The following is a 25,921-nucleotide window of genomic DNA, read 5'->3' on the forward strand; positions in this document are numbered from 1 at the left end:
TCAGCGTTCCATGGAAAGTATTTTTCCAGTCCTTCTGGATAATTAAATAATACACACAGAGGGAAGAAACTATTTTTTCTTCGTGTTATTTTAGGAAGACCCAGAAATATGCACATTTTCTGCAGCTTTAGGATTAAAATGAAATGTTAGATTTGAATTAGTGTTATTGTTCTAGAAAATACGCTATCCTGAGGGGTAAGCTTTGTCGTGCAATCATTGTGTGGTCACTGAAGCGAGCAAGGGTACCATTTAACGCGGTAGTAGTTTAGGGGGTTTCGTCCTCTCCTATCCGAGGCAGGGAATTAATTGCATGGGTGTGTAACACGCCGTGACATCGCCATGAGCAGGTGAAAAAAATAATTCTCGTTAAAGGGTGCAGGCCTGTCGACATTTTCTAGTCGCTAGATAAATGGCAGAAACTTTTTAATCGTTTGTCATAATGTAAATGATGAGACATGTCCTTAGACATTGTACATGCTATTATGTATATACCCTTTTAATAATTATATTACTTATGGGACTGTTCCATGATATTGAAATACTTCTAGATTATTATTTGTTGTACTTGAGATTACAATAAATTTGTAACATTGCAATTATTTAACTTTTGCATGCTTTTAAAGTATTCGAAGTATGACAAATACTTTACAGTTTATTTGAGACTAAAACAGGGAATAAGGATACATTTAGTCAACCCTAATCAATAATCAACGCATTTTCTACAGGATAGAGGTATTAAACTGTTCTGTCGGAAAAGTTATTAGTTTTATAAACATTTCAACTTTTATTCAGTTACTCTATTACCAATATTAATTAATTTGATATATATATATACAGTCAGTCACATAAGTATTGTACCCTCTACTTGAAGAAATTTGTCTAAATTAAGTAATACATTTGATGTTTCCAAATAAATCTTTCACTATAAATATTTACATGAATAAACTTTACACGTGAATATATTTACAATGAAGAATTTATTTGGAAACATCAAACTTATCATCCAATTTAAACAAAAAACGGACAGTATGTACGTGTCTGACACAAGATCACGTTTATTAACAGTGTGAAATTTAACGATGTGTTTTTAGAGAGCATTTTCCCTATTACAAAAACAACGATGATCGTTGGAAAAATTCCGTGCGGCACAACCTTTCGATAAATCCTCACTTTCGAAAGGGATCGAAAGCACCCCACGGAGCTGGACACTTGTGGGCCATTGCAAATCGCTCCGGAGACATCAGACCTCGACAGATTATCAACACCTCTATTGGTAACTCGTCTATGAAACAAATCGTCAAGAACAGTCTGGAAACTGAGAATCCTCCAAAAAATATCAGGTATTGTAATATAAATTATCTTTCAAAGTCTGGTTTCAAAGTCTCCGAATGAATTTAATTCGTAAACTCTTGTTGTTTCTCCCCCAGTCAAATGAATTTTATAGACGAAGTGGAAGCAGCGACTGCTAGTATTACTCAACAGTCATCAGAAGAAGAGACGGAGAACATTGTGAATTCTGTAACATTGGAACATTGCGCTGAACAAATACTCAGTGGTATCAAAAAGGAAGTGGAGGTACAGTATCTGGTTCCAATGATGATGTCCAACAGTGAACATAACAGCGAACAGGCCCAGGAAATCCATTATCCTGTGAAAGAGAGTGGTAAGACGATTACTTGATCATTCGATACTTATTACTTGACTGCGAGTAGGGAAATGTTAAGCTACACTCTTTGCGATGCAATATTTAGATGAGAACACTTCCTACGCAATAAGTAAATCAACATTCAATTTCTGCCGTAGACTTCCTCAATCCAGTATCTAAAGAGGTAGTGGCAGAGGAGTGCGGACTCATAAGCGAAGGTTATCTAGTCACAGACATAAATCCAACTGCGTTGGGCCTAAACATGGTCGAACCAGAGATAATTACACCGGAGAACCTCTTCGGCGAGGAATTAAACTTCCAGTTCTACGAATTGTCATCTCCGTCCCAGATCCAGTCTGCCTGACACACAGAGAGGAACAAGTTACGTTTGATCGTCATCGATCGAACATACGTTCAAAACATTCAGAATTGCGATCAAGTCGAAAACACTGGTGATCGCGGTGTTCACAGTGCCACTGAAGAAAGCGAGTTTCAGGACGTTCTCGTCGATCGAAAACCATCTGTAATGCTTCAAGATGTTACAGAAAATTGCAACACATCCTCCATGGTGGAGAGCTGATTCCTTTCGGATGGCATAACGCAAGATTTCTATGGGGGCTACCTGGCTGTCGTAAACTGGTTTCATCCAAGTTCCCTATGGAACTTCAACGAAAGAGTTTAAACAGAACAGAGCATGCTATTGTCCGAATTGTGCCTGGATATGTATCGTATAGTCATTTAATACTACATATTAGTATAGTTTCTTCTAGCTCTTGCAGAGTGACATGTAACGTTTTTTTGTATTAGTAAAAGAAAATATAACATTTACTATGACGTGTAAATATTGTTCTTCCATTTGAGACTTTTCTTTGCACAGAAGTTTTACCCTGGAAATTTGTATGCATCGAAACACTGATTAATATAAAAAGAGCTTCTGTCTAATGCTAAGTTTATTAAATATATAGAAATGATATTTAAATACATTTGATTAAAGTTTCTACTTTTTAGGTTCTTCTTCGACGTTTGGCGATCCTTCCTTGCTCACCACAGGTTTCTCTTGCTCCACTTGGGCCAATTCTATCTGCTTCATGAGTTGTCGTTGTTTCTTAGCTTCTTTTCGTTTCTTCTTGTCCTCTTTCTCCAGTTTCTCCATCATCTCCTTGATTTTATCACTGGTTATGTGGCCTGTGATGCCTAATCGACGTCTAATTTCTCGTAACCGACGTTCCTTCTGGAACTGCGCTTGCTCTGCTTCCGCTTTCTTCCTAGCGACCCTTGTCTCCATCTCCTCTATCATTTCTTTCATCTTTGCCATTTTAGCATCGATCTCCTTTTCCCTGTAAATATATATATAAATGATGTATCGCAAATCAATCTCCATGATTTTTCAGGCAGTTCCAAAATAATATAAGTTACACGGTTCGATATACCTAGCTATTATGGCTTCTTCCTCCAGCCTGTGTTTCTCTCTAATATTGTGCCACCTCTCCTCGAGGCTCAATGGATAAGCGACTCTTTCATACTCCTTGAGATCATCTAATTCCTCTCGAGTAGGCCAAGCAATTCCTGCGGAAACATCTAGCTCCTTCATGCCGTACCTACCTAGCATTCGTCTTTTGTATCTTAATGTATTGTGATACCACTGCGTGAATTTTATGCAAGGCTTCTCATTGCGCAATATATTTCTATGTCCAGGATTGAGTCTAGATTTGTCTCTTATCTCTATCGGTACAGTCTTTTCTTCCTCCAGAAATACTGGTACCTCTTCGGCAGACTCGATAATGTTGTCCGTCTTAGAGGCCAAGTATCTTCTACTACTTTGAAGTCGTATCGATAGTCGTAGGTTACCAAATAACTTTGTCAGAGACATTTTAGTATATTCTTTGTTTATATTCCCTGTGAAATAAAAGTAGTATTAATGCAATGGAAATAGAGTAGTAGTAACAATGTATTAGGTGTTTTTAATTGATGTGTAATATGTTTACTTAATTTATTAGAGTTATTCATTTGATAAATTGTGTGTAGGCAAGGTTAGGTTCATTTGTAAGGTTTTATTGGAAAAGTGAAGATACATTCAATCAAAATTTTGGTTAAATGATTCTTTATGTAAGTTTTGTAATAGAAAGTATCATTTGAAGTGAGATTTGAGTTACCTGGTGTACATAAATGGACATATATAAATGTTTTTAATGTTGGTTTGCCCAGTTACACTAACACCAACTAACACACACCAAGTCACAGCTGCTCTGTACAATCCATGTGATCCATCTTGATGCTTTGCGTTTATCAATAGCAAGCAGTGTTTATTTATTTGAAGAATAAACGATAAATCAAGAAAAATGGGTCGCCTAGCAGAGGTATGTGCTAGCATAAAAGTATTTTTTAAGAAGTGCTGCATAAATTGTAAAAGTTATTTTTCCAAAAAAATTGATAATATATAGTCCCATTAAACTTATTTTACAGGTAGCTGGGGAGCAGTCATCTGACCAAAACAAAACCTTTGTGTTCATGGGTGAAGGTTATACCTTGGGAAATTCCTTGGTATCTGTTATCTCGCAAAAGTATGATTAAGATATATTATTAACATTAAAGTCATATTAATTTCCTAATCTGAACCCTCATGTAATTTTCAACAGCCCCGATGTGGAGTTCTGTGCCTGCTTCATCAATCACCCATCAGAGGGAAACATTTACTTAAGAATACAAGCAAAGAAAGGAAAAGCAGTAGATATATTGCGAAAGGGATTGCAAGACTTTGAAATGATTTGCGATCACAGTCTGGAGACTTTCAATAACGCTTACAATAGGTTCAAGAACTCCAATGATGCTTCTGTAGACAGTACATGATTGTATTATCCGATCTTTTATTATATAATAATAATAATACTAAAGATAAAATGTATTCTTTCGTTATTCTGTATCAAATAACAAATATCGATATCTAAAAATTCAATGACGTGTTAATATCCCACCATAGAATCTTACACATTACAAATAATGAATGATTCGCAATCATTCTTCAACCATTAGAACTCTCTATTGACTGATATTTAAATGGGAATCGCAGAAATAAACATTCAAAACATGGTCAGAGGAAGAAAACAAGTACAGTCAAATATTCTGCATGAAGGTTTATTGTTTAAGCAGTCTCGGCAGGTCTCTGTCCTCCCATGACTCTATGGTTCTTAGAAAGGTAGTCCGCGAACTCTTGGTAAGGTGCCTTTCGCAGTGCTTGGTCGTGCCAAAGGTCTGGTGTCAAGTACGCGTAAGTCTTGGCGATGGCTGCGTAGGTTGCTTTGGCGAAGTTACCCAGAGTACACGTAGATCCCCTTGCAGATGTGTAGCAGTCCTCGATACCAGCCATCTGCAGTAGTTTCTTGGGCACGGGTGCGGAGACTATGCCTGTGCCTCTCGGTGCAGGAATCAAACGCACCTGGACCGACCCACATTTGCCAGTTACTTTGCAGGGCACTGTGTGGGGATCACCGATTTTATTTCCCCAGTACCCACGACGCACGGGTACGACCGAAAGTTTCGCCAGGATGATTGCACCTCGGATAGCAGTGGCTACTTCCTTGGAACACTTAACACCAAGACCTATGTGACCCTTGTAGTCACCGATCGCTACGAAAGCCTGAAAAATGCAGAAGGAAATCATTAACGAATATATTACTGTATAATGCATCGTACTGTTATTCTTTCAAGCTTCCAGTAAGTTTACCTTGAAGCGTGTACGCTGACCGGCCCTGGTCTGTTTCTGTACAGGCATGATCTTCAAGACTTCGTCTTTCAGTTCAGCTCCAAGAAATTTGTCGATGATTTCGTATTCTTTAATGGGCAGAGAGAAAAGGTAGATGTGCTCCAAGGATTCGATCTTCCCATCCCTGACCAAACGGCCAAGTTTGGTAACCGGAATCCATTCCTTGCTGTCTTCTTTGCCACGACCACGTCCACGGCCCCTTCCTCTGCCACCACGACCTCTGCCTCTTGGCCCACCGCGATCACCACCTCCACGGGAACCAAACCCTCCTCGGAATCCTCCACGCGTGGCTGGAGCAGCGTCCGCCATTCTGCGACATTAATGAATACTAACTTGCATACTTTGACTCTCACTCACAGTTTCATGTTGGATGTTAACAGAGCCAAGGGTTGGACTTGGACAATTGCGGCGCAGTTCTAAGTTGTTTGGCTAATGTTTGCTTTTGTAAATACAATTTAGATGATTTTAGGGTAAACGTTACAACAAAAGGTTAAACTCTGACTTTGTACTCCAATATGGAAGCATTAAATAAATGATATTGGTCGAGTAATGGTTTGATAGAGTTTAACCCTTTCAGTGCTGAACCTTGGCCAAAGCACTCCATGTGGAGTACCGCACACCTAACTATTTTATTAAAAATGTTAAAATATAAAAGATGGCTTAGAAGATGAATAAATTTGGATATTTCAAGTTATATGGGACAATAAAATATGGAACAGCACTAAAAGGGTTAAAAAAAATGGTAACTTTCACAAGAATTAGTTTACTTTTGATCGTTCAGATTGATACGTATAAACATTAGTTTCTAGTTTACAAATTTGGATTCATTAATTAATAAATGAGTCCAGTTTCAAATATTTGTAGAATATGTAACAAATAAATGACAATTAAATACCGAATTTGTCAGTGTTTGTGCTCTAAAGCATGAATGGTAAACAATAATTTATGAAAAGACAACCTAACCTCAGAACACATGGCACTATGAATTGCAGTATTTATTATCGTAATGTAATCAAAAAATTTGTTGTTTATTGTATTTTCGATGTTATGGGATCATTTATGTTAATCAAAATAGGAAAGAAGCGTGTCAACGTAAGATTTACATTAAAAAATTGGAAAATAACTCTTAGCTTACTTACGTTCCTTCTTTCTTCTAAGTACGGTAACGGAAGAAAGACCAATAACGCTTCGAGATATCGAATAGACGAGTTCGAATCGATATTTCTCGATCGAACGTTTCCTGTGTTTGAATTTCAAATTTCACCCGCGAATATTTAAATACTTTCCACAATTATCATTAAGTCAATGTATTGGATCATTTACAATGTTGTAATACAATTTTTGTTTATAATTTACTATTAAATATACCATTCTATTATATATATATAGGTTGTAATACAATATTTGTATATAGTTTACTATTAAATAGACCATTCTATTATATATATAGGTTGTAATACAATTTTTATTTATAATTTACTATTAAATAAACCATTCTATTATATATATATAGGTTGTAATACAATTTTTGTTTATAGTTTACTATTAAATAGACCATTCTATTATATATATAGGTATCGTCATGTAAAATAGATTTGTACTGCTCTGAAGTTTAAAATAAACAATCAACCACCCCTAGCAGGCTATGAATTCCTTTGTCATGCTCTTTTTCAAGCAAGATATAAATTACACAAAATGGTTAAGTAAAAACAGGTATCTTCGCTTTCAAAACTCTACTTCCCTTCGCTCCATTCCTGTAACAAAAGCTGTAAAACAAGGGCAAATTAAAATATCTAGAAATGACACAGTAAAGCATCCTACTCAAGAGAAATTTTTGTTAATCAGTCACACGTAATTAATATATCATAATCCTTGGTAAAAGCGAGGTCAGATATGCAGTAAAAGATCTACAAGTAGGAACTTCAACGAGATAAAAGATTATCCTTAGAAATCCCCTTGGTGCAAACTAAATTTACAAAACTTATTAACGAGAGTAAAATTTGTTTTTAAGAGAAGAAGAAACGAAAAAACTGTAATTAATCGTGAATTATGGTAACAGAGGCGTTAGGATGTCACCAAAGGATCCTGAGATCTCATGTCGGATCTGAATCAGACCTCATCCGAACAAGCCGTTTTATTCGCGCGTGGCTACAAGTTCCTGAAGAAATTAGGTGAAGGCTCTTACGCAAAGGTAAATTGTGCAATTATAAATTCAAACTTTGAATGAGTTCTTAGCACATAAGACAATTAATTTTAGAGTGTTCATTCTTTCTTCATCTATCTAACGCAGTTTAAAAATGAAATTTTAGGTCTATCTAGCGGAATACAAAACAGAATCGGACCCTGACAGAAACAGCAAACTGGCCTGCAAAGTAATAGACACCGTGAGAGCTCCAAGGGACTTTGTCAGGAAATTCTTGCCCCGGGAGCTTGACATCCTAGTGAAGTTGAACCACCCCCACGTGGTGCACGTGCACAGCATATTCCAGAGGCGAACCACGTACTTCATATTCATGCGATTCGCTGAGAACGGAGATCTTCTCGAGTTCATTCTGAAGAATGGCGCAGTTGCAGAAGGCCAGGCACGCGTGTGGATCAGACAGCTCGTGCTTGGTAACTTCAATATAGAATCAAGGGTGTCTTCTGCTCCATAACCCTAGATAGAGGGTTCCTTTCTGGATTTTCTATGAAAATAAAGCAGTTTGATGACAGCGAAGCAGTTTCTCTGCATGTTTAGAACAGAGGATAGGAGCATAAAGCTTTCGCTACATCCATTTCTCTTCCAGGTCTCCAGTACCTACACGAATTGGAGATTGCTCACCGTGACATGAAGTGTGAGAATGTTCTCCTGACCTCCAATTACAATGTGAAGCTCGCTGACTTTGGGTTTGCTCGTTACGTGATTGACAACCGTGGAAAGCAAGTTCTCAGTGACACTTACTGCGGTTCCCTGTCATACGCTGCACCAGAGATCCTTCGTGGCTCTCCGTACAGCCCAAAGATGGCTGACATTTGGTCGTTAGGAGTTATATTGTATATTCTCCTGAACAAAGCGATGCCTTTTGATGACACAGACATCAAAAGGCTGTACGAACAACAGAGAAATCGCAAGTGGAAGTTTCGCAGCAAGGTTGCACCATCGTTGAGTGAAAATGTTAAGAAGTTGGTGACCTTTCTTCTGGAGCCCGTACCAACCAAACGTTGGACTTTGAAGCAGATCCTGAGCAGCGACTGGATCGCCATGGATCCTCGACTTCTGGTACTCACTCCTGCGGAACAGACTGCTCTGAATAATGCAATAGAAGAAAGACAGAAGATGGAGGAGAAGTTCTCGAAGAAGGATCCTGTAAGGACTTGAAACTACATGGTTTAAGAAATGTGTGATAATTTAGATACATGTAAAGTTGAAACATTTGTTTTGGTAGAAAATGTTCAAAGTGGAGGAGAAGAAAAAGACTGAGGTGGCTGCGAATAAAGCCAAACCGGAAGAAGTCACTGTTCTTAAGAAAGCTGCGAAAGTTTGTTTCTTTTTATTGTTCGAAGCAATGTTTCTCAAACTGTCGACTTAGAAAAAGAAGAAAAAGAAGAAGTATATTATATAGGGGAATAAAAGTGCTTATTCTTTGTATTATTTTCTTTAGGAGGAAGTTTGAGAAACATTGATCTAAATTGTTAATCTTCGGTTTGTTTACCAACTTCTTTTGCTTTTCAGGTGGCGTTGTCTTCCATCGCAGCTGGTCCACTTTTTTAGAGCAAATATATAATCTCTGAAGTATTACATGGCATTTAAACTTTTTTAGCTCCCTCGATAGACTCTTTGTAAAATACAGAAATACTTACTTTTGTAAGAACAGCTAAACATTTATATTTACACTTATATTATATTATTTTATATTATACTGCAATAATTATAAAGAATTCTTCATTGCATACTATTCAAGGCAAACAAATTTTAACATAACAGCGCTATATGGTGCAACGAACTTAGATTAGTAAATATACATTTATAATATATTAAAAATGCTGTGACTAATTAATGCAGCGTTTAATTTCCTATGTATCGTGCCTTCATCAAGGTTGCGTTGCTCGTGTGTCTGCATTTTATATAATAGTTGAATCCATCGACGAAGGTCTCCACTTCTCCTTTGAGAGGAATTTTGATGATATTTTGAGGGCTTTCCAGGCCCTTCAGATTCCAGACACCGTCTGATAAAAATAATAATAGCTGGTCGTTTGGAGACCTGCTCATAGTAAACACGTCTGTGACTGGTAAAACGTATTCCTGCACCTCGTTCCACGGTTGATAATGTAGCACCAGGGTTTGTGAACTCAATCGTAGAACAATCCACAGGGAGTGGAACATCGACTCCACGAAACCATCGATTATATTTGGAATGTGTAAATCTGTAAATTATATTAAAGTAAAAGAAGTCTTCTATTATTTTTAATAATAGTCTTCATGTGTTATAACATTTTCTTTTTTTTTGCCCAAAATGGGTATTGCTCTCATTAATAAAATAAATACCTTTTAAATGGGAAAGACCTTTCGTTGCACCGTTGTACGAATATATGGAAACAGAATCGAATTTTATCCAAACAATAAACTCTTCCATATTCAACAAAATGGATTTTATCAATACAAAGTCGTTTGGATTCGATTCAAGAAGAGCGTTTACTATGTGCTCGCTGGCACAAAGTTTGGAAGAGTTGGTAGCTGTGCACCGATCCTTCTGAAGTGTTACATTTTTGTTGGAAGCATCGATGACATTCGTTTCTTTCACAACTTCTAATTTGTTTATATAAACTGCTCGATCTGTAGCAGTAATGAAATACAAAAGTAGAAATTAATTAAAATAGAATGTAACGATACAAAGGGAATGATAACTCACTTCGTAGTGCTACATTCATCGTCTCAGATGTTTTAGAATATCTCCACATTTTTTCTGCGACAGGTGCTATGTTTGAATAAGTTTTGTAAGACTCCTTCAACTCTGCCTTTCCGTAAGAATCATTCAATGTGAGACTTCCAAAAATCTTCAAAGAATTTTGTATGTCTACTCTTGATCGTATCACTTGCGAAGGCTTTTGTTTCCTCAACTGACGGTTTATCAAGTCAGTCAAGTTTACATCGTTTACCAAGCCATTGATAACAAGCTTCGAAGCATGCAATGATCCTTGAATTGTTTTCAGACCAAGGAGTGTTTGGTCTGCAGACTTTAATAATGCTTTCTCTATATTGCGTCCCATTATAGTGCCAGATACGCTGTGTAATAAATATCAGTTAATATTCAAATGAACGCGTAACGAAACAACAGGTGCAATTATTAATAATAGTTATTCGATAGATTACTTCATATTGTTGATAGTGACAGTGTTGAAATTTTTTCTCCCTTTAACAATCGTAAACTTTTTTGTTCGCATCAAAGCATTGTCAGCCCATTCATCAAAATTTAAACCACTCAAGTTTTCTGCTGTTAGAACTACCACAGTTTTCTTACCAGTTACGATATTCTCTTGAATATCGTGTCTCATGACATCAGTTTTAAGATTCATGTTATTAATGTTCCCCCTTGCATGCAGTTTGTCTGAATCGATAAAAGAAGGAATTAACGAATAATGAGAATGACTATTTGTCATATCACTTATTACCTAGAATTTTCAATTTGTTAAATGTCCATTTTGCCTCGACCTTTTGCTGTTTGTGTTTTACTAAGGCATTATCAAATGTATCGTTAAAATCTAAAACGAATGACTTTATGGTTGAAGTGTTTGAACCCATGATAACAGGTGTTTCGACACTCTTCAGAGAACCAGAAACTATTATTTCCTGCGGTCTTGTTTTACTTAGAAAACGTTTTGAGATATTCATCCACGTTTCAGGATTTAAAGTGTTCGAAGAGTTCTGAAATGGATTGTTATTATATATCGCAGATCAAATATTGCAATGGAAAGCTTCTAAAATAATGAAACTTGCTCACTTTCCAGACATTGCTTCTTTTCATCGCTGCACTTGTAACATGTAGATTTTTTCCATGAAATATAGTAAAGTGTGTCGCCATCCAAGTTCTTGCAAGCAATCCTACTAAATTGATATCGTTTATATTTTTTATCAATGGTTCTCTTGGAAGTATTGCGGTACCAGTAATGAGAATGTTAGGTGCAACTTTATCTTCTTCGTGCGAAACAAAATATGGCAAATTTATTTCATTCGCTTCTATATTTCCAGAAATTTGCTTTTTATACAGATTAGTATTTTCTTCCAATTGCATCAAATTTAATGGGAGATGAGAAGTATATATATGATTTGTCGTGAATCCATTGTCTGAAAAAAAAAATTTTTAAATTATACATAAATAATTTACCAATGAATTATACAAAATGACCAATAATAGCAATTAAAAATCATTGCTCACAGAATGTTATATTTCCTAAGGATATCATGTCTTCGAGTTTGACTGCATCTGCCAAGAAATCCATGAGATTTACATTGTTAACGCTGACTACGTCAATATTTTTCTCTGATATTATGTTTTTTATTATTTTGGGCAGTTCTGTGCGAAAGTGAACAGGTGTTCGAAGAGTATTAACTACAAAATTTGTCTCGATTGAAGATTTTAGAATGTTGGGCTCGATCCACAAGTTGGCAAGTCTTTTTATCTCTGTGCAAGTTAAGAGAAAAATTAATATTACTAATTATAATTAAGGAAATCATGTAATTTAAAAAGTAGCTTAATTTTACCTGTTAAGTCCACATTGTTCATGTATGTCACAGACATATCTTTCACAGTGACATTGTGATAAAAACGTTTGACAGCCAAGTCGAAGGGTTTGAAAAAGGATGTTAGATTCTGAGTGAAATATCTCTCGCCAAGATTTCCAAGGACACGAGAACTCTTCAGTCTTTTCACAGTAATATCATTGACTGCTAATTCTGTAGTTTCTATTCGAGGTGCGATTATGGTGGTGCCACACAGTGGTGCTTCGATCCTTCAGACAAAGAAACCATGTTTCGCATATAAAACAAATATTGATTTCTTAATTACAGTAAATATCAAGGAACCATACTCTGGGAGTTTTAAATTCTTGTAAGTAGACTTCCGTATCTCTGCGTTATGAAGAATGCGTTTTCTTCCAGTTATATTAACTCTGTGCGAAGAATTAGCAGTGATCCAATTTTGAGATCCATGAAAAGTAACATGGGTCCAATTCTAAATTAGAGTTTAAATAAAGAAATTCTTATTATTTACTAGTCGATATATCTACTTTAAATGTTTTTAGCTTTATTAAAAATTTTCTTCTTACCAAGCGATCAGCAGAAAGTACCAGAGACACAGGTACGTTGTTATGTAGAGATACTGCGTTAGACAAAATATCTTTGACCGATCCAGCCTTATTCGCAATCAAGTTTCCTGCTTTTAGATGCTCAATCTTAGCGTTGGCTAAAGTTAAGCTTTCTAGAGTCATCGGCTCAGAGATTGTCATTACAGGTGACAATGGCTTTGCAAAATCCCCAGATATTGGCCCGCTTAAATTAATAATGCCCTTCACTTTTATTTTAGACGCTTTAATCAAGCCATTCATTGTCGTGGAAGGACCATTTAACGATAACAAGACTCCGTCACTTGTTACATTTAATTCTTTCACTCTTATTTCCTTTGCGTGTACTTCTTGTTTTATAAAATCCTTGGCAATATTCAACAGCATGAAAGCGTCCGTTACATTTATATGGTAGAAAATATGTTTTCCTGTAATATAACACATTTTATGTATAAACTTCTATAAACTGTAATTTAATTTAATTTCATACAGAGAATGAATGCCAAGGAGTTTCACCTGAGACTTCTTGATTCCCATTCACTTTCAGAGTGTTCGCTTGTAATTCATCCAACGATACCCCATTAATAGTCTTGTCAACAATAACATCTTCTATCGGAAAACTAAACAGTGGACATTTAGAGTTCTTGACTTCTTTAACGCTTACAGCTTTGAAAGTTCGTGTGCTATCACTGTTGTTTCTCATTTTTAACTTAGACAGGAGATCAGAATTTTCTCTGATATTTAGACGCTTGACTTTGCATTTCGCTTTACATTTAACACGAACACTCTTTACGTGTAACGAAGGTAAAGTTACATTGTCAGAGAGTAACTTGTTATTCATAATTTCTTTTTGTTCTTGGAGCTTCGAAATCACCTTTTTATACTGCTTCGACACATCCTTCAATGCTTGCGAGTTATGTTCATTTATCTGTAAAGATATTAAAAGATTCAAGAGTGTTCGATTAATTTAATTTATTATATTTCGTAAAGTCTTACATTGCGAATGAAAATCTGATCAATGTGACCTTTTAGAATTTTGATGGGATCCTTTGATTCCGGTATTACTTTTGATGTTCTTCGAGCTGTATTTGTAGCATTGACTATCCACGCTCTTATTTCTTCTTGCAAATCTTTGTAGGACTTTCTATTAGTCCATACTGGTTGCTTTAGTGACCACGTATGGTTTTTGTGTTCCATCAGGAGTAACTCTTTTCCATGCAATACTATTTGACGAAATTGACGAATCTCTGTTAACTTTATATTTAATTCTACAAATCTCCACCCATCGTACTGATAAGTCGATATTGTGTCTTTGTAGAAAGCTAACAGCACGATTGCTTTGTTGAAGATTATTGGCACTGCGAATTTTACAGGAGAGATACGTTGGAAGGGAATGAAACGGTCGTGAGTTTCTTTGTATATAACTATAGATGACTCCATGGAAAGACACAGAAAATGTTCTATGAAATGGCCTCCTATTAATTGAAACGATGAGACATCTTGACTCGATGGTAATCTCTGAGTCACCTCAAACTCTTTAGACCTCAGAGAATGCTTAAGAATTAAGGTGGTGGGTCCAGTTACTGCGAGGTACATGAATCCTTTGCTGCAGAAAGGGATCAATTTACTGGTACCATGATTTATCACTTGTGCTAGATCAAAGTAATCGTTGAACCAAATGAAAATTGAAATGTTGGAGTGCGATGCAATGGCTAAGAACAGTTGGTTGATTCCTTGCCAAGTCGTCAGATGAGTTACATCGTTGTATTCGATATCTTGCGTGAGATACATATAATATTTCTCTTCGACTTCCATGAATCGCAGAATGAGGATCGAATCGTCTTGACTTTGAGCTATTAAGAAAGCTTCGTATGCATAGGTATGGGCGATTATTTGCCTGGCATTGGGCAAAGCATAAGCCGCAACATGTTGGAAGGTGTGATTCTGAAATCAATTTTGCTTTTATAAGAAGGAAATATTATAAGCTTGCGTTGTTTAAACACTATGATTATTACTGGAACATACGTTTATCTGGTACACAGATATCTTGGATTTGTCCAAAATCACAGTGAACCAATTCAGCTGGAGCTTGTTTTGAAGAGAAAAGAAAAGTATATCTTGGACATCGGTGAAATTTAATTGTTCAAAATTTTGGAATCCATTCAGTACATCAATACCTGAAAAATATCACAGATTACTTTATGAGCAATGTATAAAATAAACAAAATTTGAGACTGTATGAAGATATTTAAATTTACTACCATACGTTAAAAGCACATGGACATTGTATGTGATATATAAACTTTATATAAATTTATTTTGTATTATTGAAATTAACAAGCTGGGGCAACATAACCTCAAAATTGTTTTTACCAGTTTTTACATTGTTCTTGACCATATATGTGACCATACAACTGGCCAAAACAATAAAAATTACTGCAATATGCATGTAGAATCACGTAGGACAGCTAAAATTTGCTTGCATTTACATTTTGAATTTAATGTAAAATTCTGTAGATGAAATTAATGTTAGAATAACATTTTGAAAACAGCTACTTTAAAGTGGTAAAATAGTAGCATTTCTTGGTATCATATAAATAAATAATTAAATTGCAGTCTACAGGTATATAATTGGCTTACGATATGTTCACGAATGAGGAAATAAGACAAAATTTAAGTAAGCAGGTTTGCGAGTTGGAAGTACTAGAGTCTGTTTATCCTAAAGAATTAACTATCGCTGACCATGGAACACTAGCCGATATCAATGATTTTATTCAGAATCCTAAGCAAGATCTTCCTCAGAGATTGGAGTATTCCATTGAGCTTCCAATTAATGGAGTAAGATTGAGAAACATTACTTTTGCAGGATGGAGCTGTATGTTTCTTTGTCACTTAATATAATGTCTATAAAAATGAAGCATTTTGTACCCTTTACAGGGAACGATTGAACTGCTGGTTAGCTTGTCAGCTAGCTATCCTAAAGAGAAGCCAGAGGTTTATGCGAGAAGTTCATTGTTGCATCGAACTCAGCAGCTGTGTTTGAACCAAACTCTGGGTGATGTTCTCGAACGCCAAGAGGACAACGAGCCATGTATCTACGCGTTAATATCGTGGCTGCAGGATCATGCCGACGATTACGTTGCTGTATCGGATGGAAATCAGGGAAAGGATGATAAGAGCGAAGACAGAGGCCACAAGCAGACCGGACCTGTGACTTTTGCTAGATATTGGATATATAGTCATCATATTTATAGCAAATTTAAAAGAAAAGACATAGCCAGTTTGGCGAAAGAAAATTCTATCACTGGCTTCTGCTTGGCAGGGAAACCAGGTGTCATTTGCTTGGAAGGAATTTTGGAGGACTGTGACTACTGCTGGCAGAAAGTATTAGCCTTCGCTACGCTTGTTTAAGTTTCAATTTCAGGAAATTGAATTTTAATTGATTTTTAGATCAAATCTATGAATTGGCACAGAATACTAATAAGATTATTAGAGAAGGAAGAAAATTGTAAGGATGATGTGCAGAAATTTCAAGACTTTCAAGAAATATCTTTTGCTACTTCTGAACGCCACAATGATATGGGCCAACTGTTGAAATATTTAACGGAGCATAAGTCACAGCATGTTTTCAAGGAACTGTTTGGTATCGACGGCAAAACCAGCGAACTCCCAGAGTAATAATACGCAATGAAATTATTACAATCATTATGTAAATAATGTTATTAAAAATTTACAATCATTTTGACACTATCCGTAATGAGTACGTACCTTTGTTGGGAATCTCTGGTGTTTCTCTTTTGTAACGAGCAGAATATTTTTTTAATACATTCCTCATGTGATTCGTGACTTCTCCGTGGATTTTAGACAATGCATCTTCGTTCGAATTTGCAAGAGCTAAAAATAATATTTCGAGCTATAATCTATAATAATACCTATATATTGTATAATATAGATCCATATGATCTTACATATCTCATTATATCTTAGATTTTATATATAATCTATATATCTATAAATAAATTTTATTTAATTTTAATCAAAAATTTTGTACCATAGTCAGCTCTTAAATTCTCAAAAAGATTGGTCGTTTCTTCAAGCGCAGTACTCAGAGCATAATTCCTTTGCAAATGTACCTGACAATTAATTGAATTAATAAATACAAAAATTAGCGAGAGATTTATCAACATTTTCGCACGAAGACAGATCGCCACTGGGATTATCAATTCATAAGAACGTCTCGTGGATGAAAGGAAAGACGTACTCTGTAAACTCTGTATTTATATTTTTTTTCTTCTTGTCTTCAGATCCTCCAAATTCGAATATACTGCGTATGTACACAAACACAACTGGAAAAATTTATATTTAAACTTATAATTAGCTTTCGATGTGTACTTTATTTACCCTTGGGTAGTAATAATACTATTGAACAAAATTTGTAAGCGACGAAGAATTAAATCACAACTGAGACACTTTATTGCTTAATTTGGATTAGATACAGTTTTTAGTAGAGTGTATAAAAGAAAAATATTTTCTTTCTCATCGCAGTGTAATGCACAAAATGGAATTATGGGCTCTTTATACACAATTTTTATTTGATAACAATGAAATAATATCATACAGCATAATGTACGTGTATTATTAAATTTTATCTAACTGTAGCGTAGCGTAGGAATTCATTGGTAAGAAACTGGCCTGGGATGTAAGGAGCTGGGGGTCCGAGAACATCCTGCGTCGGACTGTGAACTTTAATCTGCCTCATATGCGTGTCTCGTCCGTTCTGATGATTGGTTATCACAGCTATTTGTATCATGAACGTCCTGATGGGCCTGTCGTTTATGTCCTTTATTGGAATCACGACCCAGCCGCTTGGCTCGTTCAGGTCCATAACTTCTACCTCCTGGAGATCGTTGAAATTTGTACCTGCTCTTATACTTATCCTAGAAACACACACATTAGGGTGAAGCTTATCGTACTTAAAATATTCAGTTGGATACGTCTTAGAGAAGCATGTAAGCAACATTACCTATGGCATAATCACAAATTAAATAGTAGAGAGATAAATAAAAGAGGTTCATTGTGGATTAAAAAATGTAGATTTCGTACCTGCTGGGAGTATAGCTTTCATCCAGCTTGTAATCCGCATAAATACATATATCGCGTATAGTTGTTTTCCTCTTAAACTGTATGTTTACTAAGTGTGGTTGTTGTCCGTCAGATTGCCAATACGTTTCTGTAACATCGTCGCGTAATTGATCCACGCCGAAGCCAGGTTTGCAGCTAGACAAACTCCAAATTGCTTGGTTTCCTATTTCCCGTACACGACCAGCTAATTCCTCCTGAACGGGATCCACTTCTCCTATAATAATAAAGTAACAGAATTAACGAAGTGCTTATCAGGGAATCGTTTCATCTTCTATAGTAAACATTAAGCATAAAAAAAGAAGGGTCATAGAAAAAGGTTTACCTCCATTACCACCAGTCTTGTTGCTCATAATTAATTGTTAGTAGTATACATTTGAGTTCTACAGTGGCATCTTTAGATGGTTTATTTTGATGTGTAATAATAATGACAGCGACTCAGATGATCTGAAAGTTTTTAATGCTTTACTGTTCAAATTTGTTAAAATTTGACAAAAAGAGGTTATTCTCGAGATAGAGTAATTTTTACACGAAATAGAAAAGGACATACCACTCTAGTCACGGATTTTTTATGTTTTGGGATGAGATCTGTCAAAAATATTGAGGTTATCTCTACGCAGTCAACGAATGTACGAAGATACTGGGACTTTTGATCGCTTTTAATTCCTTCTAATATTCCACAAGAAATACACAATTGTTTAACCAGTATCAATACTCGTGAAAGGTTACGAATAATGGAATTTTTTACAAGGATAGACAATTTTGCATTATTTTTAGTCAATGTTTACAGAAAGGCCTTAGTAACCTGGTGTGCGAATGGTTCTGCGCAGGCGCGGTAAACGAGTGATGCGCATGCGCAGTATTTGGGGGCCAGTGAAGTATCTATACGTTCGCGAAACTGGCGGCCTTGGCGCCCCCTACAAAATAGAGTTATGAAAGGAAAAAAATTCAAATTCAAATATTTCAAATGTGGACTTGAAAATATAGTTCATATAAAAATTAGGTTTACAGAAATCCACGAATTCATATAATTTAACGTACAATTAACAATTAAGTATTCTTTTAAAATTGTACCAAAAAAAAAGAAAAATTTAAAAATTAAGTCCTGGAAAGAAGGATAATTTAAGAGTGGACAATTAACAATTAATAAATTCTCTAAAATTGTAACAAAGAAAAAGAGAAAAATCCTATTTAAACAAATTCCAGGAAAGAATGATACTCATTAATTATTTCTCCAAAATAGTCCCCAAAGAATAAACTAAAAATTAAAAAAATGAAGTAGGGAAGGATTCCATGGAAAATGATTATTTCTCGTAAAAACCGCGTGGAAGCCATTTTACAGGTTGCTCCGTCGTTTTCTCCTGATTTCGGATTCGTTCCATTTTTTTCTCGCATTTCTAGTCATTTACACGCTCTGTTTGTGTTTGTGGTGGTCCATCCGCGATAGATCTCGACAGCACGGGACAGCAAAGTTCTCCTACCATATTTTCAACGAAAAGAGGTCTCAACAAATTGTCCAAGAACCATGTCACACCAAACAGGAATAAAAGGTGTCTATGAATAATAACAAATCCGATAAGTACCCTAGTTAAGCTTTGGCATATATTCTTCGGATTCTAACCTCACTTTTGCAACCTCTAATAAAGATTTCTTTATTACAGCGAATGAGGCGCTCAAAAAATTGTTTGCCAAGTGTCGCGATGGGAAAATTCGAGTGTTGAAAGTCTCTATAGAAAATGGTGAGTTGATTCGAGTTGTGTAGTAGTAAGTCGAAACGTACAATGTGTTACGGAAGGTATTCGAATGCAGAGCGAAAGGTGCAATGCACAGGAAAAGTAAGTCGTAGCTTGCATCGTAGAGGAACTTTAATTTTGTAACAATGCGTAGATATCATGCATGGTAAAGTTGGAGTGTCCTCTGTAGTGTAAAGAACACCTAGCCAGGAAGCTAGGAATGGTTTCGCAACTATTGAGCAATTCTCTGGTTCGATTCGTATATTCAAAGACTAATCAAATTATTTAGGAACCTAGAAATGTTCTGCAAGTATAACCAAGAGTCTGTTCCCATCAAGACAGAATATCCATAACAAACTTTCTTTGTTCCACAGAGGAATTGGCCCCTTCAGCCTTCTCGAAGCCAGCAAACAAGTGGCAAGATGACTACGATAAAATGATCAAGCCCCTGATTGTGGAGAACCAGCCAGCATACATTCTCTATCGTCTCGATACTAAATCGCCTGACTCCGGCTACGATTGGTTATTCATATCCTGGTCGCCCGATACAGCCCCAGTCAGACAGAAGATGCTCTATGCTTCGACCAAAGCCACCTTGAAGCAAGAATTTGGTACGGCTTCCATAAAAGAAGAGCTGCGTGGCACTGTACCCGAAGACATAACGTTAGATGGCTACCACAAATACAAAAGAAACGATGCAGCTCCTGCTCCTTTAACTACCGCGGAAGAAGAGTTAGCGGAACTCAAAAAGAGCACAGTTACTACGGACTACAGTGTAGAGACGAGACATCAGACATTGAGCGGAGTTGCCTTCCCTGTAACAGATGAAGCCAAACAGGCAATCACAGAGCTTGGCAAAGGTGTATATGAATACGTTCAGTTGAAGATTGACTTGGAGGAGGAGAAGATACATTTAGTCATAGCTTGCGATGTATCGTTGGATAAATTACCCACAAAAGTTCCATCCGACTCAGCCAGATATCATCTGTACAATTTTAAGCACACGCACGAAGGAGATTACATGGAGTGCATAGGTATGTACAGCGGACAAACGTAACGATTAGTAGCCTTCTTCTTCCATAAACTAATGTTCCATATATGTTGCAGTGTTTATATATAGTATGCCAGGATATAGCTGTAGTATCAAGGAAAGAATGCTCTATTCGTCTTGCAAATCTCCTCTTCTGGATCTCATTCAATCGCTCGGAGTGAACATTACTAAAAAAGTGAGTAAAGTTGTTCTTGATGTAAGGTAAATGTCCCAATTGTCGACACGTTTCTTGAAATTGTAACTTCGAATATTAATTAGATCGAGTATTAATTACATTGTATTAATGCATTTATGAAAAATAAGTTAAGATTAGTTTTTCAGTTCTAACTGCAGCACTGCCATTTGTTCACTCTTTTATTGCATTGTCTTGTTGAAAACAATTATTACATTGTTCTGATTATCGATAAATCTCCTGCGGTACATAGTTTACTAATTATAGAAACTATGATGCTTGAAATTATTAACAACGATATTAAAGAAATAAATTGAGTGTCGAGATTAGGAGCAATTGCCTTATTTTTTCTCCATTTATGGAACCTACATGTACATACAAAACAATTACTGGAGTATCACGTGTACCAGTAATTATTTTAGTTATTGCATTACGTATCTTCTCCTTTGCAGTAAATTTACTCTTTACTGATTTCTATGCGATGATGTTGAAATTAAACTATACTTTTTTTTTTTGCAATAATTTGATTGAATAGTTGGAAGTAAATAGTGGTGAGGAGTTGGCAGACATGTTAGAAGATCCTCCAACTATAAAAGAACCAGCTGCTATAACTCCTGCAACTCCATCGACGCCCTATGCCCCTACTCAATCTATACCAGAGAAAAAATCAAAGCAGAAGCGTTCTTGTGTCTTGAGTTAACCAACTCCATGTATCTTTGTCTGCCATTAATTCTTAAATGTTTCTCGCACGTTTAAGCAATGCATCGCTTTAACGTGCGATGTTTTACACATTGGACATTCTTCCTTCGTAAAATTCTGAATTTGTGATAATACGATATTAACATTGAATGTGTTATTTAATGCGAAATGATATAATGGGTTTCCAATACTCATCGTATATAGTTGCACTTGTTCTTCGAAGCGATTTGAAGTGAGAAATCTAATGCGTCTTGCAAAGGATGAATTTTTATTGATTAGCGATACTTATTGATATTTAGCATTAATTGGTCAGAGTGATACGTATATCTATGTAGCAAGTCAGAGTAGACCAAAAACACTGTATTTTTCTAAATTTTAAAAGCAAAATTCTCACGTTAAGACCTCGTTCAACTGTCTTTTGACAGCTACGAGCAGTTCTCGATAAACACGATTCATAGGATACAGTTCTTGTTGATCCATGCTACGATGGATGATTTACTCGTACAAAGAGTACCATAAAAATTCAATGGAGATTTGCTTGACGTTGAAAGTGAAGCCTTCTACTGGATTTTGCATTTTTACCAACGCGTGAAAGTTTCGTGGGAAATATCTCTTCGGTCTTGTCATGGTTCCTTGTTAATACTTTTTTTTTTTAAATGTTTTACGTAACTCTTATACTCTTAACTCTTGAAAATGAAAAAAAGAGAAAAGTAAATCTAGTGAGTTGACTGTGCAAATTAGTTCCTAGTCCAATGGAAAAGTGATATGTACTATAAGTTTCCTTTTTGTATTAATAATTTTGTTAAGTAAAACTCTCGAAGGCTTGACTTTCAAATTCATTCGAACGGACGTATAGGAAGCTAGCGTAGACTTAGTGTTTCAAACAAATATCTGTGGTAAACCGCATACCTTATGTGATTGTTAGAGAGTTAGGGAAAGAATTCCATGTGCCCTAGCTAGCTGATGCCGCTCACCTAACTTCTCTGCGTAATATAAATATGAAAAATGGTATAGCAGAGTGATAGTACGTGCAAATGCCACATTTACACGTGGATATATTTTCTTTGCACACAATTATCATTTTCCAACACGAGCTAGTGATGATACTAGTTACTTTATATACATATTAAATTATATATCATGTTCTATACTATTGTAAATGGTACGAAAGCATTAGATTCCACAAATATGTGTACGAAGACTGATCTTGGTAAGTCCCATTCGCTGTACAAGTCAAAGAGTCGCAGATACTGTTCGAATAGATGAGACAATTTATATATGTTCCTTCTATATCTTCCAATTATTTATTATTTATTTATTGATCTAATTGTTAAAAGGTACGCTAAAAATTTGGGTGGTTTCTCGTACGTTTCTGATGCTTTAAAAGAGAAATGTAAGGCGTATATAGAGAATTGCAGGCGTAGAGGAAAGCGTACTTTGAAATTGTTTTTAAGAAAACATTCCCTTGCGTAAAATGTACAGCGAATGGGACTGTAATCTGATATAGCGAGCAGCACGATATTCGAGAGGCATTCTATTTTTTCTGATCTGTATTTTTTTAAACTCTTGTAGCTTTTTATAAACTTTTTAAAAATTTTCGTCCAAAGACACAAACGAACGATTCACCAAAATGGTCTGGCCTAATTTTAACGAGATGGTAAAACAAAGTGCGTCAAATTCTTGGCATATATTTAATTCAAAAAGAAACAACAGTAACGATAAACTAGTAGTAACGTGTAAGCAAAATATCGATTAACGTTTTTATTTAAAATATATGTATTTGCTTTGATGTTGGGCTCGAGATGAAGAGATTTCAAAAGAATATTAAATATAGGTACTCGTATATATTTTATTAGCTCTATATTTTTGTTTATAATCTCGTGAAAATTGTTTCACCTTATGTTCCTATTTACTGGTCCTCTATATATTTACTCGTAGAGAAAACATAGAATTTGACACACGTTTCTTTCTTGTAGCAAACTAAAGAAAGTGATAAAGAAAAAAAAAAAGTTCTTCGCAAAATGCTCAAAAAAGAAAAAAAAAATACTGTTAACAAAAATGTGTTCTGTATTTCGTAACGCACATTGCAGCCTGGACGTGTATTTTAGTTAATATTGATTCTACCAGGCCTATTCTGTAAGTTTCTAGCGTAATATTACTTTCGAACCTGTTAATACGTAACCGTAGGTTCATTACGATTGAATAAATTGTATATCTTGCCAATACTAAACACGCTACAAAATAATAAAGCATTACGCAATCTAATCTTACGCAATCTGTTGTTTTAATTTTTCAAGTTAACATCAAACGCTATTCGAATCTTCGTTTCTTTTCATCTATCATGATTTACATAGAATTTAATAGGTCTCTAAGGCAACGCAGGATGATTCTATCCTTGGATGGGTATGTAACTATAATTAAGACTTTAAAATATTTAGGAGACTTAAGATTTCGCTCAGCTTACAGAATAGGCCTTAATAGATATCTCACTTTTCTCCCCAAATTTGTGGTTTTTGTTTTTTTTTAAGTAATCGATGCTTCTTCTGGATTTTGATATAATGTAATAATTATTCTTTCAAATGTTTGGGTTGTATAGCTTGAGATAGACGATGGAAGATTACTAACTGAGGGATTTTTGCAAGAAGAGTTGCATCCAAAAGTCAGTTTACATCAGCCAAAATTCGCAAAACCTAAGGGTCCACCAGGCAGAGGCGCAAAACGTTTGACCAAGGTTCAAGATTTAGCAACTTCGGAACAAGAAATTTAAATATTTTTTAAATTTGTTGAATTAATCGAACGTGATATATATATCTACATATATACATATTGTGATTCTTTTTAATGATTGTGTCTTAAATCTTTTTTGCAATGGAATAGTATTATTCATTTTAGGATTATAACGTTTTATGCGTAGAAATTGCATCACAAAAGGATGTGATATAAAATATTGTTTTTCCGATTGATCATCAGGCCTATTCTGTAACTCTAGCTTCAATCTGCATCGCATTCTATGTATATTGTACACTTGTTCGCTTCGATGCAGTATTATCAGGATGTAAATAAGAAATATTATATTATATTTATTTGATTTATACATAATTCATTATTTTATAATCATTTCTAAAGTTCCCTTTATTAATCTCTTTATATCTAAAGTTATTTTGTATTTGACTTCGAGAATAATTGTTGTAGTTTTGTCATTCTTAAATTATTAAGACATTATGTAGACTATTTTACATGTATTAAATATATCAATTTGTTAACGACGATTAGATGCTTGCTTCAATTTCGTTTTCGAGTAGGCTATTCAAACGATCATTCTGGCTGTACCTTTTCTTAAGTTCTTCATCCTCCTTGCATATATATGGTGTAGACATATTCTTTATGGCACTGCAAAGTAACAATTAGTTAAGTAGAATAAAATTTCTTAGTTTGAAAGATAATATTATTTGCACTTACTTTCTTCTTGTGTTCATTGTGGATGCGTGTATCTCATAAACATTCTCTATCTTGGTTCCTGTTAGATATAATAACAATATCGTTATACTACCATACATGGAACCCAACACTGCGCCAGCAAAAGAACCAGCAACTGCTCCTTTAGGTCCCATATTTGCTTTAAACAAGAAACCGGTTAAAGCGCCAGCGTACAAGAAATTACTTATACTGTATTTCCCTCTGTACACATACAGGCAAGTTTCCATGCCTCTGATAGAAAACATTATGCAAATTAATGTTCGTAGCAAGTTCTAAAAGACTATGTGAATACTATGAATCTTACTGGAACATAAAACAAAAAGCTCCGAGTCTCCAAGCAAGGTTCGCACCACCTCTCATGAATTCATTGAGAAATTTCATTTGCAATTGTCTCTGTGCGTCGAACTTATTTTGAAACTTGGTTGCCTGATTCTCCGCTATAAATTTTTCCGGTATTAATCTAGCTCTCAACAATCCACCTAACAAAAATCCTCCTACAGTGGCTCCCATCGTTACGCTAATAACAGATTGCAATTCTTTAGTCATTTTGCCATCCCTGTTAAAAAAAAAGCAGAATTACAGTTAGTTGTACAGGAGAAGACTGAGACACTCTTACCAAAGTTTCAAATGGTCTTACTTCTTGTTAAACATGTTTCTTAATCTGTCTACACCGATTTCGGCCACTTTCAGAGATTCTATTTTATCGTTAGGAATGTCGTCATTGTTAGCATTCCACAAAGCAAATGGAGGAAAGCCAGTGCACAACAATCTCCTACCCATTGCTACACGAAACATTTTGTACATATTTTCTTTACTTGGTTAACAAGTTTTAGGTTATGTTGCATAAGCAGTGAACAACGAATTAACGATTCAAAGTGGTAGAATAATTCGTTCTTTTGCAGTTTATTATGGGATTCAATTATGTTGT

General features: G+C 35.4%; 10 protein-coding genes across 14 annotated transcripts in view; 5 read left to right on the top strand and 5 right to left on the bottom strand.

Annotated features, from left to right (window-relative positions):
* Positions 1-2,424, top strand: part of LOC128896686 (uncharacterized) — a 5,424-nt gene extending 3,000 nt beyond the window's left edge. For both annotated transcript variants that reach the window (XM_054160091.1, XM_054160090.1), the window contains 3 exons: positions 1,092-1,340; positions 1,428-1,663; positions 1,804-2,424. In XM_054160091.1, coding sequence (XP_054016066.1) covers positions 1,092-1,340; positions 1,428-1,663; positions 1,804-2,009 — 691 coding nt within the window. In that variant the 3' untranslated portion in view covers positions 2,010-2,424. The remainder of the gene's footprint in view (positions 1-1,091; positions 1,341-1,427; positions 1,664-1,803) is intronic.
* A 153-nt stretch (positions 2,425-2,577) lies between these two features.
* On the bottom strand, positions 2,578-3,937 carry LOC128896696 (trichohyalin). Its single transcript, XM_054160106.1, has 3 exons — positions 3,799-3,937; positions 3,076-3,541; positions 2,578-2,982 (listed from the first exon to the last, which is right to left on the bottom strand). Exons 2-3 carry the CDS (start codon positions 3,513-3,515, stop codon positions 2,643-2,645), a joined length of 780 nt encoding a protein of 259 aa, XP_054016081.1. The 5' UTR covers positions 3,516-3,541; positions 3,799-3,937; the 3' UTR covers positions 2,578-2,642.
* On the top strand, positions 3,548-4,607 carry LOC128896702 (probable DNA-directed RNA polymerases I and III subunit RPAC2). Of its 3 annotated transcripts, XM_054160114.1 has the most exons (4): positions 3,548-3,751; positions 3,851-4,002; positions 4,109-4,206; positions 4,282-4,607. In XM_054160114.1, exons 2-4 carry the CDS (start codon positions 3,985-3,987, stop codon positions 4,490-4,492), a joined length of 327 nt encoding a protein of 108 aa, XP_054016089.1. In that variant the 5' UTR covers positions 3,548-3,751; positions 3,851-3,984; the 3' UTR covers positions 4,493-4,607. The 3 variants fall into 3 exon arrangements, with proteins under 3 accessions (XP_054016089.1, XP_054016091.1, XP_054016090.1); XM_054160116.1 differs by lacking the exon at positions 3,851-4,002; XM_054160115.1 differs by lacking the exon at positions 3,548-3,751 and having other exon boundaries at positions 3,846-4,002.
* A 154-nt stretch (positions 4,608-4,761) lies between these two features.
* LOC128896694 (40S ribosomal protein S2) lies at positions 4,762-6,646 on the bottom strand. Its single transcript, XM_054160103.1, has 3 exons — positions 6,545-6,646; positions 5,367-5,715; positions 4,762-5,279 (listed from the first exon to the last, which is right to left on the bottom strand). Exons 2-3 carry the CDS (start codon positions 5,712-5,714, stop codon positions 4,785-4,787), a joined length of 843 nt encoding a protein of 280 aa, XP_054016078.1. The 5' UTR covers position 5,715; positions 6,545-6,646; the 3' UTR covers positions 4,762-4,784.
* A 91-nt stretch (positions 6,647-6,737) lies between these two features.
* On the top strand, positions 6,738-9,116 carry LOC128896704 (testis-specific serine/threonine-protein kinase 6-like). Its single transcript, XM_054160118.1, has 4 exons — positions 6,738-7,596; positions 7,715-8,018; positions 8,192-8,751; positions 8,831-9,116. Exons 1-4 carry the CDS (start codon positions 7,501-7,503, stop codon positions 8,972-8,974), a joined length of 1,104 nt encoding a protein of 367 aa, XP_054016093.1. The 5' UTR covers positions 6,738-7,500; the 3' UTR covers positions 8,975-9,116.
* Positions 9,117-9,435: 319 nt separating this feature from the next.
* LOC128896680 (uncharacterized) lies at positions 9,436-17,064 on the bottom strand. Its single transcript, XM_054160044.1, has 15 exons — positions 16,774-17,064; positions 16,491-16,616; positions 14,748-14,899; positions 13,719-14,666; positions 13,239-13,650; positions 12,708-13,150; positions 12,471-12,613; positions 12,145-12,392; positions 11,819-12,064; positions 11,384-11,727; positions 11,055-11,307; positions 10,756-10,990; positions 10,295-10,668; positions 9,931-10,218; positions 9,436-9,809 (listed from the first exon to the last, which is right to left on the bottom strand). The coding sequence occupies exons 1-15, from the start codon at positions 16,907-16,909 to the stop codon at positions 9,451-9,453; spliced, it is 4,707 nt and encodes a 1,568-aa protein (XP_054016019.1). The 5' UTR covers positions 16,910-17,064; the 3' UTR covers positions 9,436-9,450.
* Positions 14,881-16,484, top strand: LOC128896693 (RWD domain-containing protein 2A). Its single transcript, XM_054160102.1, has 4 exons — positions 14,881-15,008; positions 15,339-15,560; positions 15,660-16,106; positions 16,173-16,484. Exons 2-4 carry the CDS (start codon positions 15,366-15,368, stop codon positions 16,398-16,400), a joined length of 870 nt encoding a protein of 289 aa, XP_054016077.1. The 5' UTR covers positions 14,881-15,008; positions 15,339-15,365; the 3' UTR covers positions 16,401-16,484.
* A 108-nt stretch (positions 17,065-17,172) lies between the features above and the next one.
* Positions 17,173-18,659, bottom strand: LOC128896700 (anaphase-promoting complex subunit 10). The gene is made up of 4 exons (XM_054160112.1): positions 18,412-18,659; positions 18,187-18,308; positions 17,826-18,075; positions 17,173-17,659 (listed from the first exon to the last, which is right to left on the bottom strand). The coding sequence occupies exons 2-4, from the start codon at positions 18,212-18,214 to the stop codon at positions 17,368-17,370; spliced, it is 570 nt and encodes a 189-aa protein (XP_054016087.1). The 5' UTR covers positions 18,215-18,308; positions 18,412-18,659; the 3' UTR covers positions 17,173-17,367.
* A 179-nt stretch (positions 18,660-18,838) lies between these two features.
* Positions 18,839-24,788, top strand: LOC128896689 (twinfilin). 2 transcript variants are annotated; one of them, XR_008462073.1, is made up of 6 exons: positions 18,839-19,411; positions 19,523-19,600; positions 19,969-20,628; positions 20,702-20,820; positions 21,353-22,873; positions 22,925-23,682. XR_008462073.1 is itself a non-coding variant. In XM_054160096.1 (5 exons), exons 1-5 carry the CDS (start codon positions 19,387-19,389, stop codon positions 24,281-24,283), a joined length of 1,053 nt encoding a protein of 350 aa, XP_054016071.1. In that variant the 5' UTR covers positions 18,839-19,386; the 3' UTR covers positions 24,284-24,788. The 2 variants fall into 2 exon arrangements, 1 of the variants encoding a protein (XP_054016071.1); XM_054160096.1 differs by lacking the exons at positions 21,353-22,873; positions 22,925-23,682 and adding an exon at positions 24,113-24,788.
* Positions 24,577-25,913, bottom strand: LOC128896695 (RPII140-upstream gene protein). The gene is made up of 4 exons (XM_054160104.1): positions 25,631-25,913; positions 25,298-25,549; positions 24,976-25,224; positions 24,577-24,906 (listed from the first exon to the last, which is right to left on the bottom strand). Exons 1-4 carry the CDS (start codon positions 25,795-25,797, stop codon positions 24,786-24,788), a joined length of 789 nt encoding a protein of 262 aa, XP_054016079.1. The 5' UTR covers positions 25,798-25,913; the 3' UTR covers positions 24,577-24,785.
* Positions 25,914-25,921: the final 8 nt, after the last annotated feature.

This window comes from Hylaeus anthracinus, unplaced genomic scaffold (genome assembly GCF_026225885.1).
Source record: "Hylaeus anthracinus isolate JK02 unplaced genomic scaffold, UHH_iyHylAnth1.0_haploid 11978, whole genome shotgun sequence".
Lineage (NCBI taxonomy): Eukaryota > Metazoa > Arthropoda > Insecta > Hymenoptera > Colletidae > Hylaeus > Hylaeus anthracinus.

Excerpts from the sequence above, each read along its gene's own strand:
- LOC128896696 (XM_054160106.1), bottom strand. The coding sequence starts at position 3,515 with ATGTCTCTGACAAAGTTATTTGGTAACCTACGACTATCGATACGACTT. Across the intron at positions 2,983-3,075 it reads GAAGAAGCCATAATAGCTAG|GGAAAAGGAGATCGATGCTA; the intron begins GTATATCGAACC and ends ATATATTTACAG.
- LOC128896702 (XM_054160114.1), top strand. Across the intron at positions 4,207-4,281 it reads GTATCTGTTATCTCGCAAAA|CCCCGATGTGGAGTTCTGTG; the intron begins GTATGATTAAGA and ends AATTTTCAACAG.
- LOC128896694 (XM_054160103.1), bottom strand. The coding sequence starts at position 5,714 with ATGGCGGACGCTGCTCCAGCCACGCGTGGAGGATTCCGAGGAGGGTTT. Across the intron at positions 5,280-5,366 it reads GTCAGCGTACACGCTTCAAG|GCTTTCGTAGCGATCGGTGA; the intron begins GTAAACTTACTG and ends TGCATTTTTCAG.
- LOC128896704 (XM_054160118.1), top strand. The coding sequence starts at position 7,501 with ATGTCGGATCTGAATCAGACCTCATCCGAACAAGCCGTTTTATTCGCG. Across the intron at positions 7,597-7,714 it reads GTGAAGGCTCTTACGCAAAG|GTCTATCTAGCGGAATACAA; the intron begins GTAAATTGTGCA and ends ATGAAATTTTAG. Across the intron at positions 8,019-8,191 it reads GATCAGACAGCTCGTGCTTG|GTCTCCAGTACCTACACGAA; the intron begins GTAACTTCAATA and ends TTTCTCTTCCAG.
- LOC128896693 (XM_054160102.1), top strand. The coding sequence starts at position 15,366 with ATGTTCACGAATGAGGAAATAAGACAAAATTTAAGTAAGCAGGTTTGC. Across the intron at positions 15,561-15,659 it reads TTGAGCTTCCAATTAATGGA|GGAACGATTGAACTGCTGGT; the intron begins GTAAGATTGAGA and ends TACCCTTTACAG. Across the intron at positions 16,107-16,172 it reads GTGACTACTGCTGGCAGAAA|ATCAAATCTATGAATTGGCA; the intron begins GTATTAGCCTTC and ends ATTGATTTTTAG.
- LOC128896680 (XM_054160044.1), bottom strand. The coding sequence starts at position 16,909 with ATGTTGATAAATCTCTCGCTAATTTTTGTATTTATTAATTCAATTAAT. Across the intron at positions 12,614-12,707 it reads TACTTTCTGCTGATCGCTTG|AATTGGACCCATGTTACTTT; the intron begins GTAAGAAGAAAA and ends ACTCTAATTTAG. Across the intron at positions 11,728-11,818 it reads CTTAGGAAATATAACATTCT|ACAATGGATTCACGACAAAT; the intron begins GTGAGCAATGAT and ends TTTTTTTTTCAG.
- LOC128896700 (XM_054160112.1), bottom strand. The coding sequence starts at position 18,214 with ATGAGCAACAAGACTGGTGGTAATGGAG. Across the intron at positions 18,076-18,186 it reads CAAGACTGGTGGTAATGGAG|AAGTGGATCCCGTTCAGGAG; the intron begins GTAAACCTTTTT and ends TTATTATAGGAG. Across the intron at positions 17,660-17,825 it reads GAAAGCTATACTCCCAGCAG|GATAAGTATAAGAGCAGGTA; the intron begins GTACGAAATCTA and ends GTGTGTTTCTAG.
- LOC128896689 (XM_054160096.1), top strand. The coding sequence starts at position 19,387 with ATGTCACACCAAACAGGAATAAAAG. Across the intron at positions 19,412-19,522 it reads ACACCAAACAGGAATAAAAG|CGAATGAGGCGCTCAAAAAA; the intron begins GTGTCTATGAAT and ends TCTTTATTACAG. Across the intron at positions 20,821-24,112 it reads GAGTGAACATTACTAAAAAA|CTTGAGATAGACGATGGAAG; the intron begins GTGAGTAAAGTT and ends TGGGTTGTATAG.
- LOC128896695 (XM_054160104.1), bottom strand. The coding sequence starts at position 25,797 with ATGTACAAAATGTTTCGTGTAGCAATGGGTAGGAGATTGTTGTGCACT. Across the intron at positions 25,225-25,297 it reads GCTTTTTGTTTTATGTTCCA|AGGCATGGAAACTTGCCTGT; the intron begins GTAAGATTCATA and ends GTTTTCTATCAG. Across the intron at positions 24,907-24,975 it reads ACAATGAACACAAGAAGAAA|TGCCATAAAGAATATGTCTA; the intron begins GTAAGTGCAAAT and ends GTTACTTTGCAG.